Genomic DNA, 12,763 nt, shown 5'->3' with positions numbered 1-12,763 from the left:
TGCGGCAATCAAACTATTCAATTAATGAAAAAAATAATCAACGAATTATTTTGAACCTTGAATAAGGAAGAAACGTGGACAACCGTACACAACCGTTTCAATTTGATGGGGGGTTTGATAAATCGTTGGGAGTGACTTTGCTAAGAGGGTTAATGTCACTCCTTTGATTCCTGGGATGGGACAGCGGTATTTAGCCCTGTCCTGACTAATGAGCCAAGGTTATAGCGCCTTTACTCCCTCTTTATCAACCTTATAGGCACGAAAAAATAAATAATCAAATTATAATAATAATTAAAACATGTTGTAAGAAAGAAAGATCTCACTAAATTGTCTGCTTCGTAGAATCCTTGCACCAATAATGAACGCCGTCTCTGTCTGGTCGTTAATGATGCTGTGTGGTACAGTGGTTCTCTTTTCGTTCCAGACAACGGAGTTGGTGTTCAAGGCTTTGGTGTTCATTGCTAGACACAGTACCATTCATCATTCGTTCCATGGTAACAATCATTTTCAGCGGCAGGTAGCGATCCTAACTCTTGATATCTTGATTCTTGGGGAGGAACGCATCTGACACCCAAAACCTTCCGCAACTAGTCCGACTCATCCAGGAAACTGATATTCCTGAACAAACCGTCCCAGGATGGCTACAGGTAACTGTTCAAAGTGGTTACTGTCACCACTGCCGGCTTCCGTCAACCATAACTGCAAACGCAGTTCAAACAATGATTTGGCAATTCTCTGTCTTCACACAATGAATAAATACTTTTCAAAACTGCAAGGACTGAATTTTATAAATGAAAAATACGTGACAGGTTATGAAAACGCGTCCGTCTTTCGCCAAAGCCTACTCTGTTTTTTCCGATATTTTTTCGAAAGAATCTGGAAAAAAATTAAAATAAGGTAAATTAAGGTAAAGATCAAACGTAAACTTTTTCATTTTTTTTCAAAAGCTTTTTTCAAAAATAAAATAAAACTAAAATCAAATGAACCATTTTAGTACCCCAATATGGCCGCTAAAGGATTGAGAGTTTTGGAAAAATGTTCTGCTAATGACAATTTGATTTTTGGTTGGTGACAAATTTGGCATGCTTATTTTATTTGGTATTTAATTTGAAGCAACACAAGGTAATAGTTCACCCGTTTCCCTTTTTGGAAACAAAATTTTTCTCAGCAAAGCCATTTGCCTCGACCCAAATGTCGAAGCGGAAAAGGACAATTTTCTAGAACATTTTCCGATTTTAGGACAGAATATCAATCGACCAATAAGTGTTGTGGTCGGAGGCTAGTCTTCCTGGTATTGGGCTGGCAATTGCCTTCATTTGTTTCCATACTATTATATTGTTTACAATTGGTTGATCAAATGAATTATTCACGGATAACAACCGATATCTTGGCTAGTAACTGGTAATTAAATACTAGTGGGTGGTCATCCAAGAAGTCAAACTGTTGATTATGTTATGTCAGCTTTTTATTTAAAAACCTATAACGAATCATATTTGAGAGTCTTTAAAACTTTCAACCAAAGAACTAAACGTCCATTGAATAAGATTTGATTGGTTGCTTTATTTCTGAGTTATAATCTTTTTACCACTGTTGGACAGTTACTGTCGGCAAACGGAAATATCGCAAAACCACCTAATCCCTTTCAAGTTATACAACTCGACGATGAAAAAACCATCAACGAACGACGTCATGTGGGTAAAATATCGAGGACACGTGAATCAATTCAAAATTGCGAAGGTTGCAGATATTGTACTCTTGTCGCGCAAATGATTTATACCCATCTTTCCTCATAAGAGAAAGGGCATAAAATGTACACATGATTTTTATTCCACACACCCATGGCAACGAGATCTACTATATAGAGCTGATTGGCTTTGTATTAGACTTTAAGAAGATACTGTTTTGAAAAATAACAAAATAAAATAATTTGGTAAGATCGTAGGAACAATTTTATCGGGAAACACAGTTGAAAAAACTGGTATTTATTTTTGAAATACTGCCTTAAATTTCCAATCGCACCTACAACATTGATAAAACTCTCCGCACGGCACGAACATAAACAAACGAAGGACCTGACCGGTCATTATGCATGGTCTTTGTTCACATTATCATAATTTGAAGGAAATCCTCCCGGTCAAACATAACGCAAATGAAATTTCCGATGCCAACATTTACCCCCACATCAAACTTCAAACAGTAGTCCGCCCGCCTGATGCCTTGAATGATTCCTTAGATATTCCCCGGCATGTAACTAGCAGTCCTTCTTTCTGAACATAGATACCTGCATGCCTGTCTGCCTGCCAGACTCGAAATGTGCTGGCTGTGCTCGCCCTTAGTCTCCCTAATTTCCTTTTTATCATGCTCAACGAGTGCTTCCTCTCTGGGGTTTTATTGAATTCGCCGTAGAAAAACTCGACACTGTGCAGATGATGGAAGGAACTGAAGGGGAACGTGATACAATGTAGGTGGCAAAGGGAGGTTTCCTAGCAGTAGTATCAGATTATTTTTCGTTTTGAATGGGATGAATAATGTGGTTGGTTTCCAGTTTAAAGCTGAAATGAGCAAAACCATGCAAGCTTTTTTTTTCTGATAATATTATATTGAATAAGAAACATGAAAAAATAACATTGGTAATATTTTACTTATTCCAAACAGGTATCTGTTAGCGGATGTTATGAATTTTAAGAAATTTAATAAACTAACAGGTATCTGTTAGCGGATGTTATGAATTTTAAGAAATTTAATAAACTAAAGCGTGCTTGAGGTACAAATTCTCACAGTAAAATCGATCCTGGGAACGCTGCAGTTCAACTAGTCGCATCATTTCCAAAAGACTTAACCCCACAAGAGCAGCACGGATCTTAAACTTTGTAGACCGAGCACTCAAAATTCTCCTGGTTCTTCCTGCTCAACATCATTCATTGGCGATGGACTTCCACTGGAATCGAATGAAGATGTTGGCTAAGTTCCGGAGAGCCAATCCAATGCCAAACGCGTAGCGTGTATATTTCATTTTATTTTATTCTCATCCTGAAATAGCCAACCTCTTTCATCAGTCGGTACTGTAAGAGTGTAGGTGGAAAGTTGTTCTTGGAAGAGAAAAAAAAAATGAACCGCAAAAACCTTTCGGTCTCATCATTATTTAAAAATTGAAACGAAACCATGTGATTCAATTTTCCTATCTTTGACTCGTTCAAGTCAACTGAACTGTGGGAATCTTCCGGCATCGTTCATCTGCCAGCGGTAGCTGGAGGAATTTTTCCTTTGCATTTTACCATCTTTTCCGCCGCAACTTTTAGGGAAGAAAAAACACCCACTCTCATGCCAGGGGATAATCTTGAGGCAGGATATGGGTATTCAACGTTGCCAAAAATTACTGGGGGAAAATCATGTGTACCGGAATCGGTTGGTTAGTGGGTGGTGCACTGGAGAGTGAACAGCTGGTAGTACAATACATTTTTTCACTACGTAGGGATAATTTGTGGATGCTTTAATGTACGTGTTCTGATGTTTAGTTTTTTCAGTGTAGAATGCATTATGCTTTTCATTAGTTTCACGCAGAGAATCTTAATGCAGTATTAAATATTAAGTAGAATCTTAGATTGAAGTTAACGTGCACGGTTAATACTTCTTCTTAGTCTGATTTTGGTCGTTCTTCTATTCTCTAATAGTCTGATTATCGGATTCCCGAAAACTGCTAATCGTGAGTAATCGTATTTTTAGTTTTTCGTTCAAAAAATTTACGAATTAGGAATATAAGCTTATCGAATTTTATATGAGTTTCTCAAATTCTGACATTATCTCAGATTCTCAAAGTTATCTATCCTTGGATTACCTGAATCTAGAATTACTGGATTGTTGAATTTTCGTTTCCTTGAATAGTCAGAATATTCGCCGACTTGAAATTTATAACAGTCGGTTTTTTGGTTCTATGTTTGTTTGATTCTCTAATTTATTATTTCCGAGATGGTCTAATACTTTGATAATCTAATGCTTCAATTCTCTGATTCTCTGAAACTCTGATTCTCTGATTCTCTGATTCTCTGATTCTCTGATTCTCTGATTCTCTGATTCTCTGATTCTCTGATTCTCTGATTCTTTGATTCTCTGATTCTCTGATTCTCTGATTCTCTGATTCTCTGATTCTCTGATTCTCTGATTCTCTGATTCTCTGATTCTCTGATTCTCTGATTCTCTGATTCTCTGATTCTCTGATTCTCTGATTCTCTGATTCTCTGATTCTCTGATTCTCTGATTCTCTGATTCTCTGATTCTCTGATTCTCTGATTCTCTGATTCTCTGATTCTCCGATTCTTTGATTTCCTGATTCTCGCATTCTCTGATTCTCTGATTTTCTAATTCTCGGTTTCTCTGATTCTCTGTTTCTCTGATTCTCTGATTCTCTGATTCTCTGATTCTCTGATTCTCTGATTCTCTGATTCTCTGATTCTCTGATTCTCTGATTCTCTGATTCTCTGATTCTCTGATTCTCTGATTCTCTGATTCTCTGATTCTCTGATTCTCTGATTCTTTGATTCTTTGATTCTCTGATTCTCTGATTCTCTGATTCTCTGATTCTCTGATTCTCTGATTCTCTGATTCTCTGATTCTCTGATTCTCTGATTCTCTGATTCTCTGATTCTCTGATTCTCTGATTCTCTGATTCTCTGATTCTCTGATTCTCTGATTCTCTGATTCTCTGATTCTCTGATTCTCTGATTCTCTGATTCTCTGATTCTCTGATTCTCTGATTCTCTGATTCTCTGATTCTCTGATTCTCTGATTCTCTGATTCTCTGATTCTCTGATTCTCTGATTCTCTGATTCTCTGATTCTCTGATTCTCTGATTCTCTGATTCTCTGATTCTCTGATTCTCTGATTCTCTGATTCTCTGATTCTCTGATTCTCTGATTCTTTGATTCTCTGATTCTCTGATTCTCTGATTCTCTGATTCTCTGATTCTCTGATTCTCTGATTCTCTGATTCTCTGATTCTCTGATTCTCTGATTCTCTGATTCTCTGATTCTCTGATTCTCTGATTCTCTGATTCTCTGATTCTCTGATTCTCTGATTCTCCGATTCTCTGATTCTCTGATTCTCTGATTCTCTGATTCTCTGATTCTCTGATTCTCTGATTCTCTGATTCTCTGATTCTCTGATTCTCTGATTCTCTGATTCTCTGATTCTCTGATTCTCTGATTCTCTGATTCTCTGATTCTCTGATTCTCTGATTCTCTGATTCTCTGATTCTCTGATTCTCTGATTCTCTGATTCTCTGATTCTCTGATTCTCTGATTCTCTGATTCTCTGATTCTCTGATTCTCTGATTCTCTGATTCTCTGATTCTCTGATTCTCTGATTCTCCGATTCTCTGATTTCCTGATTCTCGCATTCTCTGATTCTCTGATTTTCTAATTCTCGGTTTCTCTGATTCTCTGTTTCTCTGATTCTCTGTTTCTCTGATTCTCTGATTCTCTGATTCTCTGATTCTCTGATTCTCTGATTCTCTGATTCTCTGATTCTCTGATTCTCTGATTCTCTGATTCTCTGATTCTCTGATTTTCTGATTCTCTGGTTCTCTGATTCTCTGATTCTCTGATTCTCTGATTCTCTGATTCTCTGATTCTCTGATTCTCTGATTCTCTGATTCTCTGATTCTCTGATTCTCTGATTCTCTGATTCTCTGATTCTCTGATTCTCTGATTCTCTGATTCTCTGATTCTCTGATTCTCTGATTCTCTGATTCTCTGATTCTCTGATTCTTTGATTCTCTGATTCTCTGATTCTCTGATTCTCTGATTCTCTGATTCTCTGATTCTCTGATTCTCTGATTCTCTGATTCTCTGATTCTCTGATTCTCTGATTCTCTGATTCTCTGATTCTCTGATTCTCTGATTCTCTGATTCTCTGATTCTCTGATTCTCTGATTCTCCGATTCTCTGATTCTCTGATTCTCTGATTCTCTGATTCTCTGATTCTCTGATTCTCTGATTCTCTGATTCTCTGATTCTCTGATTCTCTGATTCTCTGATTCTCTGATTCTCTGATTCTCTGATTCTCTGATTCTCTGATTCTCTGATTCTCCGATTCTCTGATTTCCTGATTCTCGCATTCTCTGATTCTCTGATTTTCTAATTCTCGGTTTCTCTGATTCTCTGTTTCTCTGATTCTCTGATTCTCTGATTCTCTGATTCTCTGATTCTCTGATTCTCTGATTCTCTGATTCTCTGATTCTCTGATTCTCTGATTCTCTGATTCTCTGATTCTCTGATTCTCTGATTCTCTGATTCTCTGATTCTCTGATTCTCTGATTCTCTGATTCTCTGATTCTCTGATTCTCTGATTCTCTGATTCTCTGATTCTCTGATTCTCCGATTCTCTGATTTCCTGATTCTCGCATTCTCTGATTCTCTAATTCTCGGTTTCTCTGATTCTCTGTTTCTCTGATTCTCTGATTCTCTGATTCTCTGATTCTCTGATTCTCTGATTCTCTGATTCTCTGATTCTCTGATTCTCTGATTCTCTGATTCTCTGATTCTCTGATTCTCTGATTCTCTGATTCTCTGATTCTCTGATTCTCTGATTCTCTGATTCTCTGATTCTCTGATTCTCTGATTCTCTGATTCTCTGATTCTCTGATTCTCTGATTCTCTGATTCTCTGATTCTCTGATTCTCTGATTCTCTGATTCTCTGATTCTCTGATTCTCTGATTCTCTGATTCTCTGATTCTCTGATTCTCTGATTCTCTGATTCTCTGATTCTCTGATTCTCTGATTCTCTGATTCTCTGATTCTCTGATTCTCTGATTCTCTGATTCTCTGATTCTCTGATTCTCTGATTCTCTGATTCTCTGATTCTCTGATTCTCTGATTCTCTGATTCTCTGATTCTCTGATTCTCTGATTCTCTGATTCTCTGATTCTCTGATTCTCTGATTCTCTGATTCTCTGATTCTCTGATTCTCTGATTCTCTGATTCTCTGATTCTCTGATTCTCTGATTCTCTGATTCTCTGATTCTCTGATTCTCTGATTCTCTGATTCTCTGATTCTCTGATTCTCTGATTCTCTGATTCTCTGATTCTCTGATTCTCTGATTCTCTGATTCTCTGATTCTCTGATTCTCTGATTCTCTGATTCTCTGATTCTCTGATTCTCTGATTCTCTGATTCTCTGATTCTCTGATTCTCTGATTCTCTGATTCTCTGATTCTCTGATTCTCTGATTCTCTGATTCTCTGATTCTCTGATTCTCTGATTCTCTGATTCTCTGATTCTCTGATTCTCTGATTCTCTGATTCTCTGATTCTCTGATTCTCTGATTCTCCGATTCTCTGATTTCCTGATTCTCGCATTCTCTGATTCTCTAATTCTCGGTTTCTCTGATTCTCTGTTTCTCTGATTCTCTGATTCTCTGATTCTCTGATTCTCTGATTCTCTGATTCTCTGATTCTCTGATTCTCTGATTCTCTGATTCTCTGATTCTCTGATTCTCTGATTCTCTGATTCTCTGATTCTCTGATTCTCTGATTCTCTGATTCTCTGATTCTCTGATTCTCTGATTCTCTGATTCTCTGATTCTCTGATTCTCTGATTCTCTGATTCTCTGATTCTCTGATTCTCTGATTCTCTGATTCTCTGATTCTCTGATTCTCTGATTCTCTGATTCTCTGATTCTCTGATTCTCTGATTCTCTGATTCTCTGATTCTCTGATTCTCTGATTCTCTGATTCTCTGATTCTCTGATTCTCTGATTCTCTGATTCTCTGATTCTCTGATTCTCTGATTCTCTGATTCTCTGATTCTCTGATTCTCTGATTCTCTGATTCTCTGATTCTCTGATTCTCTGATTCTCTGATTCTCTGATTCTCTGATTCTCTGATTCTCTGATTCTCTGATTCTCTGATTCTCTGATTCTCTGATTCTCTGATTCTCTGATTCTCTGATTCTCTGATTCTCTGATTCTCTGATTCTCTGATTCTCTGATTCTCTGATTCTCTGATTCTCTGATTCTCTGATTCTCTGATTCTCTGATTCTCTGATTCTCTGATTCTCTGATTCTCTGATTCTCTGATTCTCTGATTCTCTGATTCTCTGATTCTCTGATTCTCTGATTCTCTGATTCTCTGATTCTCTGATTCTCTGATTCTCTGATTCTCTGATTCTCTGATTATCTGATTGTCTAATTCACTGATTTATTAAATTATTTCATGTTTACCCGATTATCTGGTTTTCTGATTCCCAGATTCATTGCAATGATTTTTTTACTCTCAGATTCTATAGGTTGCTGATTATCTGGTTCTTTGATTTATTGAATATAGATTTAATTCTCTTACTCTTCGATTCCTTTTTAGTTCTTCTATTCTCTGATTTTCTATTTGTCAAAGTGCTGATTTACTGATTCCGGGTTGTTCCTGTCTGATTCTTTGATTCTCGCACTATACGACTCTCTGGTTTTTACATTCCCTGATTCCGCTTACCCATCAACCTTAATTTGCTCTTAACTCAATATTAATCGAATCGCATCGCACTCAAGTGCTACGTCAGGCGAATCCTCTACGCATTATTACCGGAATGGTTGTCGTAATTCAGCACGTTTTATTGGCGGTCCATCTATTACACTTATATGAGTACTAAACTTCAACCCACGCACATCCGGCATCAGCGAACCCTCCCGGGAAAGGGCTCTTACGCGTGTCACATCCACACTATTCGACAGAAGCGCACACCGGTAGCAGGTGAAGTCCATCAGTACGGGGGACAGTAAAAAAAATCATTTTCAATAAAATAAGAGATTTCCGTCGAGCGGTCGGCGAGGTCAACCGTTTCCCATCAAATGTGGTCCTGGAAAATGGGTTTCCGCTGGCGATGGAATTGGGCGGTCTTTAGAGTGTGCTTTCCAACCATTCAGTCACATTAACCCATCAGTCGAGGGGGTTGGACAGCGAAGGACATCACGGTTGGACAGCAAAGGACATGTCTAGCAGACCCTCTTGAGCTGTTACAACATTGATGGCAGCCGTGGCAAAATTGTTTCGCTTGTGAATGACTGGTTGTTATGGTGGTCGGAAAGTGGGCCAGACAGGGATTGCGAATGAGTGCGAGAACCCAACGTGGTGTAATCGAAAATCTGTGTGCGTGTTATAATAAAATCTCGACGCTACAAATGCCTATCGCTCTGGAGCCAGAGGTCAAGCTTAGAGGACGGGTAGAGATTGGTTGGATGGGCTGAGTATTGGCGGAATGGTGGAAACTGACATCCGGGAAAGCAATTTTGCGCTATCGTTCGGTTTTGGGTAGTATTTCTTAATGGTTTTGACGCTCTCGGCACACGAAAATTGGGATTCTTAAAGAAGATTCATGGTACGTTTGGGTTAAAGCGGTCCGTCTAATGTATAATATTAGTTTATTGGGCCTGTCAGCAGCTTAGTAACGGAGACTAAGCAAACTGTCCTTACATGGGAAATAGGTGGATCAAAATGGGAAGCAAATTCTAGCACAGGGGGACAAAATCTTTTTCTGTGGCATTATATGAAGTTTCCTGCTGATTCAAAGAGTAGAGTATAAATATAGGGTAAATAGCCAGTTTCAATTACCTTCCTTGAAGCTGTTGGTTAGAGCAGCGTATTCCATCTTAGTTCAACGTATTGGCTCAATTGGTTTGGCGATAATTGGGGCACTCGATTCGTGTCTTCGTTGCGCTCGAACACGAGCATTTCTTCGTTTTCGGCCCTTTTTTATAATATGTTGATCCTTAAAAACGAAGCAAAAATGTTGATGACAATTTATACGCATTTTATCGATTGTAGGCCGAGTAGTGCGGAATCTTCTCGAATATAGGCTCTTTACCCTAATTGGTTTTATTGGTCGAATCATGGCAATTTCAAGTTGGAAGTTCCTCGTTTTCGCTTCTTTTTATTTTCATCCGAGAAATAGTGTTCCTTAAGTTTGTTTTTGGTGTGTTTATGTTCGCGTGGTGAAATCCAAAGCGCTTCACCATTTTTCGCTTATTTTATTTTTACTAAGCAATGTGTCTTAAATCTTTATTTTCACTTCATTTTAAATGGGTGACATTTTGGAAAAAGAATATTTTCAACCTTAAGAAAAAGCAAACAAACATGAAAGTCAAACGCACGGCATTCTGAGCTAGGCACATGAAAACCATCCCAAATACGTGCGTGCATCCTAAATGAATTGGGATATCTGATTCCCGATACAGTCCATATGATTAGTTATTTATTAATTGATGCATGAAATAATTTCGAAACATTTTGAGCAAATCATGTCTCAAAAAAGGGATCTGCTCATGTGGCAAATGGAGTACGCCGTTCGTGACTACGGGACTGTAAACGGGGAGAGAAATGTCTACAGAAACGTCTGCTTCCTCTGTTAAAGCAATACGATGTCCCTACGATCTTATGACCGAATCTAGCTTCGTGCCCCTATTCAAATGTTCTCCTGACGTGGTATGAAGCCAACGGGACCATTTCATACCCAAGAACATGCCCCCCATCCAATGCACCGGAACTAAGGCCCATAGAGAAACACTGGGCAATTATGAAGCAGGCACTACGGATGCATTCCAAGGAGGTCAAATCTGAGGAAGACATGAAACAAAATATGTAGCCAGATGTTGTACAGAATCTAATGGGTGGAGTTAAGCGTAAGGGCTAAGGTTGTTTTTTAACATAATTTAATTGTGCATAGACTGAACTATAAATGTTTTAAAAAATCTCTCCTCGAAAACATAGAAGCCTTAGGTTTAGAAAACTTCCTTAATTTAAAAATCAAACATCTTAATGTCCAAATCTTTAACTTTATTGTTTTAACCTTCAATAAATGCCTCCGACTTAACTACTTACCTCGTTGTAGAAGGCAGGCAAAGTATTCCCCATCAGGAAACGTGGGAATGATCGTTCCTCTTCCAAAAGCTAGTGTCTCATCAGGCTTCTCGCAGGGTTATTCAAACTCTTCGAAAAAGCTGCTTTCCGCCGTCTTCTGGCATCTTACTTGAAGAACAGTTCGAAATTCAGCGCTGTTGGTCCACCAATCATCAACTTACACGAGCTACCAACATTCTCAAAAGCGACAAGTCTATCTCTTAAACTATTGCCATGGCCCTGCTAGACGTCGCAAAGACATTCGATAACGTCTGGCTGTACACGCTTCAACGATACAATTTTCTTATCTCCTGGTGGAAACCTTCAAAAACTACCTTTCGGCCAGAATATTCCGCGTATCATTTATTATAGTCAATTCCGTTGCGCAAGAAATTTACGCGGGTGTTCCACAGGGAAGCATTTTAAGTCTCCTTCTATTGAATCTGTTCACCTCAGATATATCCCCTCTCGCTGAAAATGGAACTTTGTCGCTGTTCGCCGATGATACCGCAGTCGTCCACAAAACTGGGGTCATTATAGCACTAACGTCAAAGTTCCAACAAATCGTGAATACCCTGAACGATTACTTAAATAATTGGAAGATTTGTATCAACACGGCAAAGACTCAGACTATACTTTTCCCTCACTACTGCTACTGCTACCGCTACTGCTACTGCTACTGCTACTGCTACTGCTACTGCTACTGCTACTGCTACTGCTACTGCTACTGCTACTGCTACTGCTACTGCTACTGCTACTGCTACTGCTACTGCTACTGCTACTGCTACTGCTACTGCTACTGCTACTGCTACTGCTACTGCTACTGCTACTGCTACTGCTACTGCTACTGCTACTGCTACTGCTACTGCTACTGCTACTGCTACTGCTACTGCTACTGCTACTGCTACTGCTACTGCTACTGCTACTGCTACTGCTACTGCTACTGCTACTGCTACTGCTACTGCTACTGCTACTGCTACTGCTACTGCTACTGCTACTGCTACTGCTACTGCTACTGCTACTGCTACTGCTACTGCTACTGCTACTGCTACTGCTACTGCTACTGCTACTGCTACTGCTACTGCTACTGCTACTGCTACTGCCACTGCTACTGCTACTGCTACTGCTACTACTACTGCTGCTGCTACTTCTACTGCTACTGCTACTGCTACTGCTACTGCTACTGCTACTGCTACTGCTACTGCTACTGCTACTGCTACTGCTACTGCTACTGCTACTGCTACTGCTACTGCTACTGCTACTGCTACTGCTACTGCTACTGCTACTGCTACTGCTACTGCTACTGCTACTGCTACTGCTACTGCTACTGCTACTGCTACTGCTACTGCTACTGCTACTGCTGCTGCTACTGCTACTGCTACTGCTACTGCTACTGCTACTGCTACTGCTGCTGCTACTGCTACTGCTACTGCTACTGCTACTGCTACTGCTACTACTACTGCTACTACTACTGCTACTACTACTACTACTACTACTCGGGCAAGTTTTTTCTCCCATCGATAGCCGGGTTAGAAACAACAGCAGCAGCAGGCAGGTATATTAAAACACTGTAATAAACTCTGTATTTGGACACCACAACCGTGTGTATAGAAAACGGCACACCGTGCCGGTCAGTTAAATAGATTAGATTGTTCTCAAATGTACCGCTCTTAGTCGAGTGTTTTCAGCTTTGGGAATCACGATGAAGCCTGCACCCGTATTAAAGCGGCATCCACATGCTGCGTGTGAAGATTTATGTATTTATGTGTATATTTAACAACTAACGTCCAACTGACAATGAGTCTTATTGAACTAAATTACAAATAATTAACCTAAAGTGATAACAAACGATTTTGAAACTGTGCAGAACTAATTACGAAGTCGAA

General features: G+C 39.2%; 1 protein-coding gene across 1 annotated transcript in view; it reads right to left on the bottom strand.

Annotated features, from left to right (window-relative positions):
- LOC131679510 (uncharacterized) overlaps positions 1 to 12,395 on the bottom strand; it is a 100,897-nt gene extending 88,502 nt beyond the window's left edge. Inside the window, exon 1 of the mRNA XM_058960247.1 lies at positions 12,308 to 12,395. Coding sequence (XP_058816230.1) covers positions 12,308 to 12,395 — 88 coding nt within the window. The remainder of the gene's footprint in view (positions 1 to 12,307) is intronic.
- Between the last annotated feature and the right edge of the window lie 368 nt (positions 12,396 to 12,763).

Source organism: Topomyia yanbarensis, chromosome 2 (assembly GCF_030247195.1).
Source record: "Topomyia yanbarensis strain Yona2022 chromosome 2, ASM3024719v1, whole genome shotgun sequence".
Classification (NCBI taxonomy): domain Eukaryota; kingdom Metazoa; phylum Arthropoda; class Insecta; order Diptera; family Culicidae; genus Topomyia; species Topomyia yanbarensis.
This window is presented reverse-complemented; position numbering and strand designations above follow the sequence as displayed.